This window comes from Magallana gigas, chromosome 4 (assembly GCF_963853765.1).
Source record: "Magallana gigas chromosome 4, xbMagGiga1.1, whole genome shotgun sequence".
Classification (NCBI taxonomy): Eukaryota; Metazoa; Mollusca; class Bivalvia; order Ostreida; family Ostreidae; genus Magallana; species Magallana gigas.
The window spans coordinates 23,051,703-23,073,309 of NC_088856.1; the positions used below are offsets into that span (position 1 = coordinate 23,051,703).

At 32.9% G+C, this 21,607-nt stretch overlaps 3 protein-coding genes and 1 long non-coding RNA gene across 4 annotated transcripts in view; 2 read left to right on the top strand and 2 right to left on the bottom strand.

The window, feature by feature from the left end:
• Positions 1 to 3,706: 3,706 nt before the first annotated feature.
• Positions 3,707 to 4,789, bottom strand: LOC136275142 (uncharacterized). Its single transcript, XR_010713668.1, has 3 exons — positions 4,670 to 4,789; positions 4,121 to 4,263; positions 3,707 to 3,842 (listed from the first exon to the last, which is right to left on the bottom strand). It is a non-coding gene; the product is annotated as an uncharacterized lncRNA (long non-coding RNA).
• A 908-nt stretch (positions 4,790 to 5,697) lies between these two features.
• Positions 5,698 to 8,165, top strand: LOC109617698 (tripartite motif-containing protein 2-like). The gene is made up of 2 exons (XM_066081664.1): positions 5,698 to 5,720; positions 6,163 to 8,165. The coding sequence occupies exon 2, from the start codon at positions 6,170 to 6,172 to the stop codon at positions 7,820 to 7,822; it is 1,653 nt and encodes a 550-aa protein (XP_065937736.1). The 5' UTR covers positions 5,698 to 5,720; positions 6,163 to 6,169; the 3' UTR covers positions 7,823 to 8,165.
• A 6,926-nt stretch (positions 8,166 to 15,091) lies between these two features.
• LOC105325708 (bifunctional arginine demethylase and lysyl-hydroxylase JMJD6) overlaps positions 15,092 to 21,607 on the bottom strand; it is a 31,287-nt gene continuing 24,771 nt past the window's right edge. Inside the window, exon 12 of the mRNA XM_066081668.1 lies at positions 15,092 to 15,154. Coding sequence (XP_065937740.1) covers positions 15,107 to 15,154 — 48 coding nt within the window. The 3' untranslated portion in view covers positions 15,092 to 15,106. The remainder of the gene's footprint in view (positions 15,155 to 21,607) is intronic.
• LOC117682590 (tripartite motif-containing protein 2) lies at positions 16,838 to 19,535 on the top strand. The gene is made up of 2 exons (XM_066081665.1): positions 16,838 to 16,916; positions 17,166 to 19,535. The coding sequence occupies exon 2, from the start codon at positions 17,173 to 17,175 to the stop codon at positions 18,835 to 18,837; it is 1,665 nt and encodes a 554-aa protein (XP_065937737.1). The 5' UTR covers positions 16,838 to 16,916; positions 17,166 to 17,172; the 3' UTR covers positions 18,838 to 19,535.

Genomic DNA, 21,607 nt, shown 5'->3' on the forward strand with positions numbered 1-21,607 from the left:
CTGAACTGCCATTGTTCTTTTTTTTCTTTAGTTTCTTTTTTTGTTTGGAATAATCTCCATCATCTAGATATGGTCCTTGATTATTTGCCACATTTTTATCAACGGCTTTAAAATCCGAGCTGCCAGAATGAGGCAATGTTGGTAATATGACAGAATGAATGTTTTTTTTCTGCGATATACTGTTTGAACTGCCACTTTTCTTTTTCACAGATGTTTTCGTTTCCTTGAATTGAGAGCTGCTCTTTAAAACTAATCCTTTATCATCCTTTTCCACAGCCTGAGTTTTTCCTTTAGAATTTGTGCTACCCATTCTTCATAAGTCACTTTCATAAATGAATGTGGTTTGTGATATATTCATTATAGCTAGATAAAACGAAACAAAAACTATAGTTCGGAAAAACCATGCTTTTACGACAGAGTTCTTTTTACTTTCAGTTGTTTGAGTTTATTTAAAGACGTTTGGGGGATATTATTCGACTTATTTCTTCGTGACTCGGGGTTACCGATGATATAATGACAGATCAAATAATGATCAAATAATAATAACTGAAATGACTGTCATCGTGATTTAATTAAAGAATACAATGTTCTTTCGGTTCTTATTTTTAGACGTTTGGCAAAATTAGGGACATTTCATTCACTATTCGGTGCTCTTTAAATCCATTTAATGCAAAAATGCCGTTGGAATTGTTATGCCCTTTAAATCTTGTGGATTAAGTTTTATGAATAATACGGTACAATCAACGAACTGTACATGTAACTTCAATTTTTTAAATTTCACTGTGAATTTTCTGCCTTTCACTTTAATTTCATACAAGTGGGGGGATCAATGTTAATTTATTTTGTTACAGATATGTAATTTAATTTTAAGAAAAACGTTTTCTGCGAGAAACTGTTGGGAGGTGGGGGGTGGGGGGAGGCAGGCCGATGCTAGGTGTCTATTGGGGTTATGTCTGTATATGGATGAATAATATCCCATGGATGTTGTGTTAGTTTCTATATCTCTCTACCATACGGACTGGAAGCACGGGGATTGCATTTTCATACTGGAATGTGTAGAAATTGTCGGGATAATGACGGATAACTACAGGTCAATGTATTTCTCAGCTTTTATATTTCCGTTAACCTTACAGAGAGTACCAGGTCCATACCAGGTAATACATGTACTACATGTACATTATTTACTCAAGGTACATTAAACAATTATTGTCAAGTGTGTATGTTAATTCGATAGATTTCTTCTAAAACATTCGATCTAAATTGAATATATGTAGTTGTTACAAAATATAAATGTTAAAAGATTCATTTAAACCCCTCCCCGAACATCTATGCCTTGATGAGTTCGTTCAAACCGAGATAGCCATTGTGTGAATAGTAAAGAAGACTTTGCGCCATAATGTCTCATTCATAGTGTTTGCGCGTCTTTTAGTGGACGAGTCCATATAGGGATAATAAGAATACTCCAGAGCACACCATGTGTACACCCACAAGCACAAAACATCGGGGGAAAGGGGCTTAATATTACATATAACAAACTGGAAAGGTCATGGATTTGCCTTCCCAGTTCTCTTCACTTTTGTCGGGGCATGTTAAAATGAATCTGAAAAAGGAATTATAATTGAATTGAAGTTGCAATGTACACTAAAAAACGATATCCCCCACCCCAACTGATTAGGATTTTCTTTCCGTTTATGAATGTATGATCTGGAGCGAAAATCAAAATTCGTTTCATATAAGATAACCCTATTGATACATGCATGCTTCCATTGAATACTTTTTTTAGTCAGGCAAGCTTTTTGGAAAGCAATTACTTGTAATACATGTACAATTCCTCTGCCTTGATTCACTAGCTCAAGTGATCTTTGTTGCAACCACTATTGAAATAAAACCACTATCGAAATAAATTATTTCAGTAGTGGTTGGGAATTTATTTCATTAGCTGAATTACTTTGCAACCACTACTGAAATAAAACCGCTATTGAATTAAATAATTTCAATTGTGGTCGTGGATGTTTTTCATTAGAAGAATTACTTTGCAATCACTATTGAAATACATTCACTTTTGAACTAATTATTTCAAGAGTCGTCGCGGATGTATTTCATTATAAGAATCACTTTACAGCCACTATTGAAATTTATCTACTATTAAAATATTTTTTTCAATCGTAGTTAGGAATGAATTTCTTTATAGATATTGCTTTTTAAAGTCAGTCCACCCTCCTGTGACGTCATACATTTTACATAAACCATGAATTCATTAAAAATTTTGCAAGTACATTTGTAATTTCTATGTTATCATAGGTGCACATCAAAAACTCGAATTATTGTTTACTTGGAGATATTTAATAGGCGTTTTTCGCAGATAAATAGAAAAAAAAATTTTACTTTACCCTTGATAGAAAGATAAGAGTGAAAAATACATGGAACCCATGTCAATCGGACTTAACAGTATCTTATAAACTGAGGTAACTTTATAATTTATTAAACAATAGATTTAATAATTAATTCAATTTTATATTAAAATACATATATAGGCCTACATTCTATAATGCAAATAGGTTGTTTAAAAAAAGAAATTGGAACATACAAAAATATTTTTTTTTTAGAAAAAGACAATTCAAATCAATAATATTATGCTTAATAATATTTTGCAATGTGAATGCAGACAAATATGTTTCAAATAGAATCGATGTACTCAACATGTGCTTGAGGACAGAACCATGCAAGCAACCCCCACCCCAAGAATAGATATCGAGTATTTACTGCCTTTTTTTCTTAACTCATCCTTTTATGACATAGTTCAGATCTACTCCCATTTATACAGTGTACCTCATTCAAAAAAAATTATCTAAAGTCAACATTTTAGTTATTAAAAAAAATGACCCATCTATGAAAACTAATGAATGAAAAAAAATGACCCAAGGGTCTATACAGAACAGTACTTGTGGTGGGAATAGGTCCTTTCTTCGAGCACATTTGATGTTGCATGAAGGCAGATGATTTACTTAGTGATCTTGCACATGTATACTAGTATCCATTCTCTCTTCTGTACATCAAATATATGAATTGAAACAATCTTAATACAAATACAATATTCATATCCATATGTTTAAATACCAAATGGAATGATTTAATACATCACACTCATACATTTATGACACCAGAAATTCTTTACATCATTAAACTTTCAAAAAACAAAAACAAACATGCATGGAACATGAGACATATTCAAGAACTAAGGTTCATGTATTTTCTACTTTGAATTTGCAATTAATGTTATGTAACAATGAAATACCTTTCCCTGATTTAAATTAAAATGATCAACAACAAAACAATTCCAACAATCTGGAGTAAATCAAATCATGATATGCTCAAATAACTTGACGTTTTATAGTCTTATTGCCTGCTTTGTTGTTCTTTTTGCAGTCTGTCTATCACCAGATTTGTCACCCTTGCTCCTTGAATATCCCCGCTCTGTTGCTGAGCATTTCTCAAATTTGCCCAAAATGGCAGCAAATCTGGCTTCACATCTGTTCCCTGAAAATATATAAATATATTTTTGTACTGTCAATATGCTCATTGACAAATACATTAAATTTCTCTGATTAAAAAATACATTGGAATTAAAATAACTGTTTATTGGTATTTTCAAAGGGCTCTGAATAGTTTTGAAGTGGGGTTTCAGCTGGATTAATGTGAACCTTTTTATACATTTTCACTGCCTCTTTAAATCTTTGATTGTTCATTAAAAAGTCTCCATAGCTGGCATGTATGTCCCCCAATTTGGGGTTCATCTTAAGGGTGAACTTCAGAATTTCCTCAGCCTTTTGTTTTTCATTTATCTAAAAGAGTACATTATTTGATCATATTAACTATTTCATATTTGTACTACATGTATTCATTTAACCTTATGTCCAGTCCTTATCAAAGATACATTACATTTAGTCGAAAAAATATTTCATTTTATTTTTTTTTTCATTTTTTTGAAATTGATGACATAAATTGTTAAATCAAAATTCAGAATGAAAGTTTTTTTCCATATGTATTTGCAGTGGGAAATGCGTTGTTTCAATTTACCTAAATACTTTATATCTGTGCATTAATTATCTAATTAACCTACCTGGATATGCATCTTGGCTTTGTTTAGAGCTATCAGAAAATGTGGATCTTTATCAATAGCTAGCTGAGTGAATTTCATGCCATCTTGAATCTGTCCAGAATCTGCTAAAGCTTGTCCCAGCTTCATCATAACTTCTGTGTTATCTGTAAATTGCATGTAAAATATGAACATATGGGCTAATAAATATGCAAGGGTATATGCAATTAATATAAAAAGTGATGGAATGTTTTTTAGAAAAAATAAAAAAACATTTGGGGAAATCAGAAGTAAAATGGAAAAAATGAATGAAGGGATGTTATATGGAATTATCTTTATGTAATAGAAGGGAGAATCATCTTTTTGGCAAGCAAAATATGGAGAGAAGTTTTGGCAAAGATAGGAGTGCCCGTGCAAAGATTAGAAATTCAAATGTTTATCAGTCACAGCTAATGAACAAATTGTTTTGTTACCGGGTGATACACACTTAAGCATATTTCTAAAAAACACACTATTTTTTCATGTAGTTAAAAGCTTAAGCAGTTTCATAAAAATCAGTGTATATTTTAATACCTGGTAAAGGCTTGTGCAGTTTCTTAAAGATCTTGATCCTCTCTTGAAAGAGTTTGTCTCTGTTGACACCAGGGGCTGCTCTCTCTAGATTGAGCTCCGAAAAACAACAAAATTTAGATTATAAGACTTTTATGTATACACCATGTACTTTGTCATGCATATTATTGAAAATATTAATTCCTGAAGCATATCTTTTTTTCATTTACAGTGATGGGAATCAATAACTAGATTTAGATCTTAAATTTTCACTTAAATGGAAATGAATAAAGAAGATGCAGTTTGTTTTTGCTTTCTACTAAAACAATTTGGGCTTCTTTCTACTAGACTGATTAAATATACTTCTTGGGAAAATTAATAAAATTTATATTCCTATCTTTGTTTAACTGAAGCATTTATAAATTGCATTGTGAATCCTCGGAATAATTATGTATGTACACAATATATTGCTCATTTGACAGTGGGATCGATTCTTACTAAACAATCATATATTTTATCAAAGATTAATAAATACAACCAGATTAATACAGACACGTTTTAAAAATGTAGAATGTATGGTCTGGTATATGTACTGGTGATCTGAATAGGCATGGCTTCAGCAACTTTTTAAAAAAGGCATCAGAATAGTTGCGGTCACATATAACTACATGTACAATGTAAATGGGGAAGGTGCGTTTCCTTGAGCTCGTAATTTTTTGGAAGTGAATCCAGAGGCGTGGTATAGACAAAACCATAAGCGTCAAATTGTCCGGATTTCGACTACTTTAACATCCAAAATTTATTTCATTTTTCATATTTTTGTTTAAATTCAGCTATTCACTTACTAGTAACATCAATCCTAAGAATCAACATTTTTTGAAGACATGTACACTAATTCTGTATAGCTACATTGAAAACTTTAAAGTTTTATGAACACTAAAGATGATAGTTTAACAAACAAATGCTCAAACTCCTGAAATATATCTATACAAAACATAGAGCACGGGAATTAACTTTAATTTATTTAAACCACATGTCACGTGACAATTTTGGAGTCAAGAATAGTAGTGGGTGGGTGGGTATTTCCTCCACTAATGCGGTAGTATGAATTGACATTTTCTAACTTGTTCTACTTGCTTAACCTCAAATTGATGGAATTCATCATAGGGAAATATATTAATTTTTAAAGTTTTAAATTAAAAAAAATAGCTACTTTCACTTTAAACATGTACTGTATTAACTAGCCTACACATCGTGTTTTCATAATACGTAAATATATGTAAAGTTTAAATTCAAACTTTGAAGACTTACAGATATTTTCTTAGCAACATTATTATTCTACTCAAAGAAAGAAAATATACGGGTCGGTTTGATTATTTCTGTCTCTTGATTGGAAAAAAATAAATGAAAACGTAGGCTGTTGGCTGTTATAAATAAATGAGGACATTTATCTACATGTATACTCTGCTAGCTACATGAAACCACACAATAATGCAGTCTTTAATATCTTTTTGTAGACAAAATATGGAGCCTCGCTCTAGTGCACAGGACGTGCACCGCTGTGACCTTTGCGAGACCGCCATTGTACACAGCTACTGTGACTTTTGTCATGTCAACCTTTGCAAGCCCTGTATAGGTGAACATATCACAGATGGATATGACCAACATAAAATTGTTCCTTTCCAGCAACGGAGATCAACCTTCATTAATCCAAAATGTGAAACACACCCATTCAAACATTGCAAATTCAAATGCAAAAATTGTGAAAACATTTTAGTATGTTCGACCTGCATGGCATCAGAACAAAATGGGGGGCATAGGTTTGAGGAACTTTTAGATATTTATAAGACAAAGAAAGAAACTATTAAAAATGATGCAAAGGAGTTAGAAAATTGTTTTTTTCCCTCATATGAAGAAATTGCTCTTAACATGGATAACCAGCTCTCCAACGTAGATGGAGGATATGAGAAAATAACAACAGAAATATCCAAACAAGGAGAGCAGTGGCACAGAGAAATCGACGTCATCATCAATAGGATGAAAACTGAAATCAATGAGATAAAAAAGAAACACAGAGATGTTTTACAAAAACATTTGGATGAAATCAGACAGACACAGTCTCCCATAAAACAAACATTACAGGCTTTGAGAGATATTCAAGAATCCACTGAGGTATTCCGAACCATTGAATACATTTCCAAGGTCAAAGATTTCAGCAAGCGTCCTCATATGGTACAGGTATCATTGCCAACACTAGATCATGAGAAGCTGTATAGTTTCTTTCGCCATTTTACATCTTTTTCTACTGATACTAAAGAGAATACCTCGTCCCTAAACTTACAAAATACTTCAGTCAGAGAATTACTGGATGAACCGGAACTTGTTCGCACAATAACGACTGGACAACATCAATATCTACGCAGTGTTACCTGTCTTGAAGACGACATGATATGGGTGGGTGATGGGACTGATAATATCCATTGCTTTACCATTAACGGCACAATCCTCCAAAAAATCAAAACTAAATCAGGAAAACGGACACGTGATATAGCTGTAGACAGTAGTGGGAATCTATTGTTTGCAGACGAGTCAAAGAAAGTGTATCAAGTCAAAAATGGACATACAGAAGAATTGATCACATTTCCCGGATGGGTGCCATGTCAGATGTGTGTCACATCTACTGATGATCTCCTGGTTACCATGCACAATGATGATTACACTCAATCCAAAGTTGTCCGTTACTCGAGATCTAGAGAGAAACAAATAATTCAATTTGATGGTGAAGGTAAACCTCTGTACTCAGAGAATGGTTATATCAAATACATCACTGAGAACAAAAACCGTGATATATGTGTCGCTGATTATGGCGCTGGTGCAGTGGTGGTGGTTAACCAGGACGGGAAGCTGAAATGGAGATACACTGGCCATCCCTCAGTTACCAAAAACAAACCATTTAAACCCCCTGGTATCACAACAGACAGTCAGAGTCGTGTACTGACAGCAGGCACTGACAACCATTGTATCCACATTCTGGACCAGAATGGACAGTTTCTCCGTTACATTGATAACTGTGATCTGGAGTATCCTTGGGGTTTATGTGTGGACAATGATGACACTTTGTTTGTGTGCGAATTTAATAGCAAAGGCAATATAAAGAAAATAAAATATTTGAAATAGACACCAAATAAGAAGGCTGCAGTTTACAAAAGAACTTGCAACTTACGACCAAATGTATAAATATTCATTATTCACAGGTTATCAAATGGTTTGACTCATGTAGATTTCTCTGCCATTTTTCTGTTAATTGTTTGTATTATGTACCTTTAAGCCACATGAGTCCTTTGGTCAATAATTGAGCATATCAAGCAGTTTCATTGAATACTGCAAAACAATTCAAAGAGATCTTTTAAACATTTCAATAAAATGCATATCTAATATCAACAATTATAAATAATATAGACCAACACATATTGAACACAAACACACAAGATTAACAAAAACAAGGTTCATAAAAGCTTGACTTTTTTATTAGTTTTTCTTTCATCTCAGCTGTAGGCCTAAATGAAAAAGATGAAATATCACAGATAGTTTGACATTGTGAGATCTCCAAAGCAATTACAAAGAGAAATAACTCAAAATTTGACATTGAAAATGGAATGTACGTGCTATGCTAATATAGCAGGAAAATATTAAAGAAATGGGACTATACCTTTAGAGAAACGTGAGTGTGAAAAATCGCATGCACTTTATGTCAAGTGCACCCTCCTATCCATATCTCAATAAAATGAAGCCCCTTCATTATCTAGATATAAATCAGGAAAAATTGTAAAAATTATTTTACATGAACCAGTATATCATAAATTCCGGGGTATTTATAAAGTAGATAATGCAAATAGATTTAATTTTGAAAAGAAAGTGAAACATATTAACAATAAGCAAAATAAGAACAGAACCATTCTAATCAATAATATTATGCTAAATAGAATATTAATATTTAGTTTATTTTCAACTGGGATTTTAGCTAGATTAAGATGAACCTTTTTACGCACATGCACCGATTCCTTAAATCTTTGATTGGCCATTTAAAAGTATCCATATGTGGCATGCATGTCCCACAGTTTGGGGTTCATTTTAAGGGTTAAGTTAAGAATTTCCTTAGCCTTCTATTATCTATTTATCTAAGAGAGAATAGAATATTGGATCAAAACAATTACATACTGTATGCTGTCCATTGTCTGTTAATGACTCTATTCTATGCGTGTTTGTTTATTGGTATGCTTTTAGGACATCATCCTTCTTGAATTCGTAAAGATTCAAGACCAATCCTATGATCGTTTTGTCTCATTCCTCAGATCTGCAACTGATGTTGTTATTCTGTTGATCTGTGTCAATACGTACATTCTTCAGAAGTTAACCATGGGCTACTAATTTTGTTTTTTGTCTTATTTTATTTCAGAATATTTCTTTATACATTCTAATAGACTTATATTATTGCCTTTGATGTAGCTAATAGTGATCATAGTGTAAACTTACAATTTCATGTATGTTATGGTAGACATACATTGATAGTTTCATTTCATGTAAGGATACAGGAATGTTAGCATGTAAGAAGTTTGACATATACTCAAGATCAATATAAAAACATACAAATTGTCAAATCAATCAAATGTAATGAGTTAAAATAAAAATGAAACTGTTACATGAAATTGATATATTCATGTGTGTATAATCAATGACGCATCATGACGGGCTGTGAGTAATCATTGTCAATTCATCAAATCAGCTCTGTATACATGACTGTATATTTGATTTTAAGCATCGTATTGCAACATCATTGTTCAATTATACTGAGTTAAAAATTGTACTACCAATAGTACAACTTAGCTTGTCTCCGATTTCTTCTCGAGATACATGTACACCCAGTTACATATAGTATGTGTTGGGTAAGATTCAGCCTATAATCGGCAAGAAATAAACTCACTTTGATCTTCGATATTTTGAAGAAGAAAAATTAAGCGATTGTATTCATAACATCAGTATAGTTACATGTTAATGATGTAAATTTGAAAAATACCTGCTATCACAACTTTGACATTTTATATTGCAAAATCAGAAAAAAATAATTTCAAAACTACTACTTCATATGATTTATCATGAAGGGATTTTTTTCCATTTACGACAAGCATTGGACTGGTTTTAAGTTTTCAACATTTATATTTTGAACCAATCAGTTTTAATAAAAAATATATAAAACGTTTATAGCTTCTTCGACATTGTATGAAACATTAAGTAATCTGTATAAATAGTTCGTAAACAGATTTTCTCGGCTTTAATATATAAGTAGTGCGTCTTTTCCATTGGTTCAAAGAATCCAAACGATATGGGTGAATTTTCAACCGAACCAAAGTGATATACAGGGAAAGACCAAATCTCGTTTTGCAACATGTCAATAGCGTTACATCATTAAAACCAATAGAGAGACATATAGAAATTAGTCATCCCAATGGCAGGACAAACGAATATATCCAATGGCTGGAGATGTAAATTTTTCTTACTAATTTTCTGATTTTTTTTTCTAGGATGTGTCATGTAAAGGTATATGTGCATTAATGTCAAATGAGTCACATAGCCGATTTTCATTCAATATCCAAAAGAAACATGCATTAATTAAGGAATCATCGTTAGGTATCGTTTTTATTTCATACATGCATTGTTAAACAGTTATAGAAGGAACACTTAGAACTTTGGTTCAGTGCATGGTGTTCTGATCTGGATATTCATCGTTTATATAACCGTTCAGTAAAGGAATCAAAATTGTTGTGGTCATTGGTCATTAAACTGTAATAAACGTGGGGACGTTTCCCCTACCTCGTAGATTTCAGTAAGTGGCTAGACCAAAACTATAAACATTCATGAATCATGAAAGGTCGTGTATTTTCGGTTACTTTGAAGCACGTTTTATATACATGTACTGATACGTATTGTTTTCGCCCCTTTTCACTTGCAAACAGTTTCGTCCCGTCTTGAATTCGCCTCGACAAAGTTGTAAAGATAGTTTGAGACATAGAAATTCGCCCAGTCTTAAATTTCACTATCTGACAACGAGGGTGAAAGGGGCGAAAATAAACCGGGGGCGAATATTTTCCTTCAACCGTACATTTGTTGTTGGGTTTTTTTAAAGTAATGGTGAAACAAATTTTAAAATGTTAAGGAGGATGTGTGGTCAACAAATTCATCATCAGATCTGTTTTAAACTGTTAAATATTATGATATTTTGCGCTGGGCCATAAACTATTATACAGTAAAGACAAAACTCAAATATTTTAGCTTTAAATTTTAAAACAAAATCGGTTTACTGTATGCAACGCTCTTTGTCTGAAGGAGGTAAATATAGTCTAAACATGGCCACGACCATCCAACCTTCTATAGGAATGAGAGTACCAAGGCAGCGGATGTTACCATTAGAGAAGTGTTAATACAAGATTGAGCCGCACAGAAAAAGGTATCGCTAAGGTGATAAGCTATTATAAAAATATTATTTGCTGAAATAATGATCATTTCAAAGTAAATTTACCGCTGTTTAAATTCAATGATGGATTGAAGAAGTACTGCAGAAAGTAAAGAAATGAGAGGGGATTGAAATAGGGGGTAGGTGTCATTTTTGACCCAATATATTTCTAGAGATTTTTTTGTTAGTGCTTGAAATGAACATTCAAATGTGCCCGAGGATTAAATAGAATGGTCTATCGTTAAAATGACAGATGTCCTACGGACACGGGAAGATTATTCTTTCTACCCAAGGATATGTCTGTATGTAAAATTGCAAACTAGCCGGGTGTGTTTAGGTTAATATTGGGCACTATGGGAAATGAATTGGTACTCTTTTCCCCACATCTACACAGTGTATAAAGCACGGGGAATAACTAATTATTTGAAAATATATGTGAGAGTACAACTACACGCAGCCATGTTGGAGTGAAGAATAGTAGTGGGTGGATAAACATCGTTTGCATTAGGACGGTACAATGTATGATGAATTTATATTTCCAACTTCGAATTTAATTGATAAACCTCAAATTTAAGATTCCGTTAAAGATATAATTTCAAAGTTAATTGTTACATGTAATAACTACTTTCACTTTCATCATTTATTTTCTAGTGAAAAAAACACCCCCCCCCCCTGAAAAAATAATCATTTTTGGTATCTTGATTGAGATAAAGATCAAAAATGAAGTGTCTAATATTTATTTGTAGATCAAGTATGGATTCTTGCTCAAGTACCCAGGATGTGACCCGCTGTGACCTTTGCGAGACCGCCATAGTACACAGCTACTGTGACTTTTGTCATGTCAACATTTGCAAGCTCTGCATAGGTGAGCACATCTTGGATGGATATGACAAACACAAAATAGTTCCCTTCCAGCAACGGAGATCAACCTTGGTTTATCCAAATTGTGAAACACACCCATTCAAAAATGCAAAAATTGTGAAAACATTTTAATGTGTTCATCATGTATGGCATCAGAAAAACATGTTGGACATAGGTTTCAAGAACTTTCAGAAATTTATAAGAAAAAGAAAGAAACTATTGAAAATGATGCAAAGGAGTTAGTAAATTGTATTTCTCCTTCATATGAAGAAATCGCTCTTGACTTGGAAAACCAGCTTGCCAAGTTAAATGGAGGATATGAGAAAATAACAACAGAAATATCCAAACAAGGAGAGAAATGGCACAGAGAAATCAATACCATCATCAGCAGAATGAAAACTGAAATCAATGAGGTAAAAATGAAACACAGAGATGTTTTACAAAAACAGTTGGATGAAATCAGGAAGACGGAGGAGTCTCTAATAAAACAAACTTTACAGACTTTGAGGGATATTCAAGAATTCACCGAGGTATTCCGAACCATTGAATACAGATCTGACATCAGAGATTTCAGCAAGCTTCCGCAAATGGTACAGGTATCACTGCTAACATTCATTCCTAAACAAATAGATCACGAGAGGCTGTATAGTTCATTTGGCCATTTTACACCATTATCTTTTGACACTAAAGAAAGTACCTTGTCACTAAACCAACAAAATACTGCAGTCAGAGAATTAATAGATGAACCGGAGCTTGTTGTCTCAATAAAGACTGGAAAATATGAATTTCCATGCAGTGTTACCTGTCTTGAAGACGACAAGATATGGGCGGGTAATTGGACAGAGAACAGAAACCATGACATCTGTGTAGCTGACTGTTGGGCTTGTGCAGTAGTGGTAGTTAATCAGGACGTAAAACTCAGGTGGAGATACACCCATCATCCCTTAGTTAGCAAAAACGAACCATTCAAACCCTTTGGTGTCACAACAGACAATCAAAGTCGTATCCTGACAGCAGACGGATACAACCATTGTATCCACATTCTGGATCAGAATGGACAGCTTCTGCGTTACTTTGATAACTGTGATCTTAACAATCCTTTTGGTTTATGTGTGGACAATGACAATCTGTTTGCGTGCGAAAATAATTACAATGGCAATATAAAGAAAAAGAAAATATTTGAAATAGAAACCAAATACCAGGGCTACGCTTTACAGAAGAAGCTTCGATCGACTTACGACCAAATTTATAAATGTTCATTATTCACAAGTCACGAAATGGTCTGATTTATTATCAGTAAAATTTACAAGTATTGAAATAGATTGCCATGAATTAATTTTTCCTATTAATACACATTCCATGGGACTAAGATTTTTAATGACTTGGTCGTAAGTTTGTTTGTAAAACTCGGCACAGGACATTGATGTAAATCTTGGATCTTCTTCTGAGTATCAACTCGAAGCTGTATTGAAACTAATTCAAAGATCCCGATTATCAACATGAAACTGTATGAAATTGATAAAATTGTCGTCGATTTAAGATTAACGGTCAATGCTCAGATTTCAGGCAAATTTTTCGTGCAATGAACATGTAATTGATAAAGCGTTTATGAGTCCTTTCTTTTTTTAATAAACGTGTTTAGTGTATCTATATACATTACTATTTTGATTATAATTAAAACAGTTACACATAAAGAAGATTGACGCTGATTGCTGTAATTAACTTCAACAAAAAGAGAAAAGACATCGGTAGAGTTGCTGGAGTGTTATATCTCTTATGTTTAGATATATATTCTATATTAAATATTGTCAGCCCATCTGATTAAAATATCATGTAATTTCCTCTGCCATTTTCCTGTTTATTGTTTGTATTCTTTACTTTTGAGCCACATTAGTCCTTTGGTCAATAACGGATAGAGGAAAGAGGCGATGGGTAAAATTGAGAATATCATGCAGTTTCATTAACTTTTGCAGAACAATGCAAAGAGAATTCTTAAACATTTCAATGGAATGCAATTCTAATACCGACAATTATTAATGAAATTTACACATATTGAACACACGCACAAGATTAACAAAAAACAAAGATTCATAAAAACTTGATTTTTTAAATTAGATTTTCTTTCATCTCAGCTGTAGGCCTAAATGAGAGAGATGAAGTATCACAGATAGTTTGATATTGTGAGATCTCCAAAACAAATACAAAGAGAGAAAACTCTAAACTTGACATTGAAAATGGAATGTACATGCTATGCTAATATCGCAGGAAAATAGAAAAAGGATGGGACTTAACCCTATATTTTGCAATGGGAATGCAGATATGTATGTTCCAAATAAAATCAATGTACTCAACATGTGCTTGAGGACAGAACCATGCAACCAACCCCCACCTCCAAGAATAGATACCGAGTATTTACTGCTTTTTTCTTAACTCATCCTTTTATGACATATTTCAGATCTACTCTCTTTATACAGTGTACCTCAGTCCGAAAAATTATCTAAAGTAAACATTTTATAAAACATTTTACCCATATATGAAAGATAATTAATGAAAAATGACCCGAGAGTCTATACAGAACGGTACTTGTGGTGGGGATAGGTTCTTCCGTCAAGCACATTTGATGTTGTATGAAGGCAGATGATCATGCATCTTGCAGATGACTCAGTGATCTTGTATACATATACCTGTATCCATTCTCTTTTCTGTACATCCAATTTATGAACTGAAACAATCTTGATAAAAATACAATATTCATATCATTACATTTAAATACCAATGGCATGATTTAAAACTTTACTTTAATATGAAACCAGAAAATCTTTACATCAATCAACTTTCAAAAACAAAAACAAACATGCATGGAACACGACAGATTCAAGAGCTATTTTCTACTCTAAAACTACAATGTAATACATATACCTTTCCTGATTTAAATTAGAACAATCAACAACAAGAATCTAAAGTGAATTAAATCATGATATGCTTAAATAACTTGAGGTTGTATAGTCTTATTGCCTGCTTTGTTGTTCTTGATGCAGTCTCTCAATCACAAGATTTGTCTTCTTTACTCCTTGAATATCCCCACTTTGTTGCTAAGCATTTATCAGGAATGACAGCAAATCTGTCTTTACTTCTGTTCCCTGAAAAAAAAAATATCATATTTGTACTGTCTTTTGATATGAAAATATGCTCATTGACAAACGGATTAAATTCATCCGATTGAAAAACACATTGGAATTTCACAGTTTATTTTCAACCGAGATTTCAGCTGAATGAAGATGTATTGTTCATAAAAAACGTCTCCATATGTGGCATGTATGTCCCAGAGTTTGGGGTTCATCTTGAAGACGAACTTCAGGATTTTCTTAGCCTTCTGTTTTTCATTTATCTAAAAGATTATTTTATTTCATTATAAATTTCATTTATTTGTCATTTCATTTATATGAATTTCATTTTTCCTCATGTTGATTTTCCTTATAAATCTTACATTATATGTAGTTCAAAACTGATTTACCGGTAATTAAAAAAATAAGTAAACTTCTAATTTTCAAATATGATTATTAACTCTGTTAAGTTATTATTTTTTTTATTCATAAGGTTTTACCATAAAACTATCAAATCAACATTTAAAACTAAATGCACTGTGTTAGAGTTATCTACCGTATTTTCTTTTCAGAAAACAAATTTCCAATGAAAATTTACAAGCATTTGTTTCTTAGTTTATCCATGCAAATGCATTAATGTGGAAACATAAAATAAAGAGCCTCCCGTGATTTAGCGTGACTGTAATACGCATGCCCGATATTGTAAAATCCAAAAAATTCATTTGATTTCCGGAATTTTTTCGAAGAATTTTCGTTGATTAATAATTAGCAAAGCTTAATTGAGAAAAAAGTTAATTGAGTAATTCAATATAACAACCTTTAGTTTTATTTGATTTACTTTTCATTTTCCCAAAAATTGTTTTAATCCCCCCCCCCAAAAAAAAATCCTACAAGTTTCTTTAACTGCATTTTACTCTGCATATTTATCATCCGTTATGTTCATATATTGCATGTATTTACAGATAATACTGAATTCATAATGAAGCTGGGACAAGCTTTTGCTGATTATGGACAGATTCAATATGGCGTGAAATTCTCTCAATAAGCTATTGATAAAGGTCCATATTTTGTGATGTTTTTACCTTAACAAAGCCAAGATGCATTTGCAGAAGTTAGTTAACACCTGTAATTAATACACACTCAGGTTATGTAGACAATTCAGTTTAGGTAAACTAGTACTATCTAAACTATAAATTGCTTCACTTCAGTGCAGAGTGTTGTGATCTGAATATGCATCGTTTATATAACCGTTCAGTAAAGGAATCAAAATAGTTGTGTTTACATGTCACTAAAATGAATAAAGCGTTTTCCCCACATCGTAGATTTTTGCAAGTTTTTTCAGTGGCGTAGCTAATTAAACCACAACAATAGGGCAAAACATTCATGATTCAAAAAAGGTCGTGTATGATTAACTTGAAGCTTGTTTTATGTAAATTTCTTATTCAAAGGTAACAGTCTAGTTGTGTGGTTAACAAATTCATCATCAAATCTGCTCTAAACTTTAAATATGATATTTCGGGTCATAAACAATGATCCAGTAAGGAAGTAATTCAAATATTTTGGCTTTAAAACTTGCCTTTTTGTATATAAACAGAGGCATTTGTTTAAAGGAAAAAAATACAGCTTAAAAATAGCCACGACCAACCAGTTCTTTTAAAATTTGAAAATATCTACATAGTAAATAAAGCACGGGGAATAACTCTAATTATTTGAAATCATCTAACAGATAACGAGCCTACGCAGCCATGTTGGACTGAAGAGTTGTAATGGGTGGATAAACAACGTTTTCATAAATACGGTACAATTTATGATGAATTTATATTTCCAACTTCGAATCTACTTTGATAAACCCCATTATATATTCAGTTAAAGATATAATTTCAAAGTTTATAAAAAAAAAAACTACTTTCATTTTATTCATATACTGTATAACAAGTTATGTTTCATATTACGGTTCAAAAAGTTTAAAATTCGGTTAGATTTTTTTTTGGCGCTTGGTTGAGATCGAGGGACGATTAAAATTGAAGTTTTAAATACCTATTTGTAGAACAACTATGGATCCTCGTTCTAGTGCCCAGGACGTACACCGATGTGACCTTTGTGAGACCGCTACTATGCAAAGCTACTGCGACTTTTGTCATATTAACCTCTGCAAGCTCTGTATAGGTGAGCACATCTTGGATGGATATGACAAACACAAAATAGTTCCCTTCCAGCAACGAAAATCAACCTTGATTTATCCTAAATGTGAAACACACCCATTCAAACATTGCAAATTCAAATGCAAAAATTGTGAAAATATTTTAGTTTGTTCATCCTGCATGGCATCAGAACAGCATGGGGGACATAGGTTTGAGGAACTTTTAGAAATTTATAAGACAAAGAAAGAAACTATTGAAAATGATGCAAAAGAGTTAGTAAATTGTATTTCTCCTTCATATGAAGAAATAGCCCTTGATTTGGAAAACCAGCTAGCCAACTTAGATGGAGGATATGAGAAAATAACAACAGAGATATCCAAACAAGGAGAGGAATGGCACAGAGAAATCAATACCATCATCAGCAGAATGAAAACTGAAACCATTGAGGTAAAAATGAAACACAGAGATGTTTTACAGAAACAGTTGGATGAAATCAGGAAGACGGAGTCTCTAATAAAACAAACATTACAGGCTTTGATGGATATTCAAGAATCCACCGAGGTATTACGAACGATTGAATATAAAACTGACATCAGAGATTTCAGCAAGCTTCCTCACATGGCACAGGTATCACTGCCAACATTCATTCCTAAACAAATAGATCATGAGAGGCTGTATAGTTCATTTGGCCATTTTACACCATTATCTATTGACACTAAAGAAAGTACCTTGTCACTAAACCAACACAATACTGCAGTCAGAGAATTACTGGATGAACCGGAGCTTGTTATCTCAATAAAGACTGGACACTATAAAAATCTACGCCGTGTTACCTGCCTTGATGACAACAAGATATGGGCGGTTAATTGGACTGATAATATCAATTGCTTCAGCTTAAACGGATCACTCCTTCAGACAATCAAAACTAAATCAGAACAACTGTCATATGATATAGCTGTAGACAGTAAAGGAAATCTACTGTTTACTGTCGGGACGACAGTGTATAAAGTAATAAATGGGCAGATAGAGCAGCTGTTCACATTACAGGGATGGCGTTCCTGTCATCTGTGCCTCACCTCTACTGGTGATCTCCTGGTTTCCATGTACACTGATGATACATCTCAATCCAAAGTTGTCCGTTACTCGGGATCTACGGAGAAACAAACCATTCAATTCGATGATGAAGGTAAACCTTTGTACTCTGGGAATGGCATAATTAAATACATTACAGAGAACAGAAACCATGACATATGTGTAGCTGACTGTGAGGCTGGTGCAGTAGTGGTGGTTAATCAGGACGGGAAACTGAGATGGAGATACACCGGTCATCCCTCAGTTAGCAAGAACGAACCATTGAAACCCTATGGTGTCACAACAGACAGTCAGAGTCGTATCCTGATAGCAGACGGTGACAACCATTGTATCCACATTCTGGATCAGAATGGACAGTTTCTCCGTTACATTGATAACTGTCATCTAAACAATCCTTATGGTTTATGTGTGGATAATGATGACAATTTGTTTGTGTGCGAAAATAATTACGAAGGCAATATAAAGAAAATGAAATATTTGAAATAGAAACCGAGTAACAGGGATGCGCTTAACAAAAGAACTTAAAGCTGAACACCTCTCGTAAATAGGCACTGTCCGCCATATTTCTCTTTAATCACTGCTGTCCCTACAACCCTTATATAAGGGACAGACCTCTAAACAGTTCAAAGTACTTCGCTGTAGAGGTCTCACCTGTGTGGACGTACATTTTGCCTCGCCGTGTTACTCGGTCTCGATGAAATTATCAAATTTTACGGACCTTTTTGAAGCCAGGAGAATACTAACATCAAATAAATTGGTCAATGCATTATTTACGAACAGAAAATGAACATAAGATAAGAAAAAAATGCATAAAATCTAAAGACCACGAAAGGAATACTACATGTCGGCCACGAGGTTCAGGTGTGCAATCGGGTGTAACGAAATCGAGGGGTTTATATACCAGGTATCTGTGTGACGGTGCCTATTTACGAGCGGTGTTCAGCTTTAAGACTTACGATCAAATGTAAATGTTCATTATTTACAGGTTATAAATGGTTTGACTTATTACCAATAAGATTTACAAGAATTGAAATTATTTTTGAATACTATAGTAGTTTGCCACAAATTATTTTTTCTTATTAATATTCATTTCATGGGACTAAAAAGTTTTATGGCTTTGTCGTCAGTTCTATTTGTTAAAAGTAACACGGAACATTGATGTAAATAATAAAAGTTTAACATTTTTCATGCGTTGTGAAATGTTTTAAAAATACATGTAATTTTATAATGTTGCCTTTATGCATCACTTTGGTACTCTGCACACTGCATACTTTAAAAATATATATATTATATAGAAAAGAACGTGAAATACATTATGACTTTATATTTTTAAATGCGTAAATTGTAAATCAAGCTTTGTTTAGTTTCTCAATAAATTAATAATTGGTACATGGAATAGACGCGTTTAACAAATTTTCATTTGGATAAGGCCTGTTTACATAGTTACATATGGATGATAACATCCTATTTTAATTATTGAAAATATCATTGTTTTAAAAATTTAACTGCACACAAAAACTGACAAGTTTTGTAGCCGTTGACGTTAATAAAACGATGGTAATCATATGCATAAATGCCAAATACTTCTAATATGACCGTTAACCCCCCCCCCCCCCAAAAAAAAATAAATAAATAAATACATGTATAACAAATAAAGGAAAAGTCGTTCTAGAATTCTCAAAGTAATGGAGTTGATCAAACACTGAACATATAATTTTATGCGACTCTAAATGTTGTCCGTTATACCAATCTGGGAGCGAGTATACACACTTTTGTTCGCAGCAGTTATTTGATGTGCATATACTGAAAATTAAACGTGTGATTTATTGGATTTTTTCTGCATACAAATGTAGGTTTTCATGCAGTATCATTAGATACTGCAAATAATTCAAAGAGATTTTTATAAACATTTCAGTAGAGTGTAATTCTAATATCGACAATTTTAAAAAATATTTACAAACATTGAACGCACACACAAGATTTACAAAAACAAGATTCATAAAAGCTTGAATTATTTTATTAGGTTTTTTTAAGTCTCAGCTGTAGTGTAGACCGAAATGAAAGTGATGAAGTATCACAGATAGTTTGACATTAAGAGATCTCCAAAACAAATACAAAGAGAGATAAACTAAAATTAACATTGAAAATGGAATGCACATGCTATGCTACATCGTCAGAAACCCACGGTTGGTCTTAGGTAAGAGAGGCGAGACCGACCGTGGGTTTCCGACTATGGCTATGCCAATACAGCAGAAAAATAGAAAAAAAGATGGAACTATACCCTTGATAGAAAGATAAGAGTGAAAAATACATGCAGCCCATGTCAATCAAACTTAACAGTATCTTATAAACTGAGGCAACTATATAATTTTTTAAACAATAGATTTAATAATTAATTGTATTATATATTAAAATACATGCATAGGCCTACATTCTACATGTATACTGCAAATAGATTTTGTTTAAAAAAAGAAATTGGAACATACAAAAATAAACAGTTTAAAAAAAACAATTCATATCAAAAATATTATGCTGAATAATATTTTACATTGTTATACTTTCATGTTAAATACTGAAATCTGATTGGTTAAGACGCAGTTAATAATATTTACTATTACCCTCAGCGTTAGCAACGCACTTGGCAACGGGTAACATTAAAAAATGTTACATGCGCGAAAATTATGCGCGTACGGTTCGCTGTAGAATTCACGTTATTCCTATATAAAAGCAGTAAAATTTTCTTAAAATTTTTAAAAAAGACATTCAGTATAACAAAATAAATAGTGCCTGTTTGGGAGGATAACAGTTAAAATTGACACCCCTCGCTTCGCGTCGGTTGACAATGGTTTTCTCGGGGTGTCAATTTCAACTGTTACCCTCCCAAACAGGCACTATTTATATAATGGGAATGTAGACATATATGTTTCAAATAAAATCAATGTATGAGGACAGAACCATGCAACCAACCCCCACCCCCAAGAATAGATACTGAGTATTTACTGCTTTTTTTCTTAAATCATCCTTTAATGACATATATCAGATCTACTCTCATTTATACAGTGTACGTCAGTCCGAAAAATTATCTAAAGTAAACATTACCATCTATGAAAAGTTATTAAAGAATGAACCAAGGGTCAATACAGATTAGTGCTTGTGGAGGGAATCGGTCCTTTCTTCAAGCACATTTGATGTTGTATGAAGGCAGATGATTTACTCAGTGATCTCGCACAAATATACTTGTATCAATTTTCTCTTC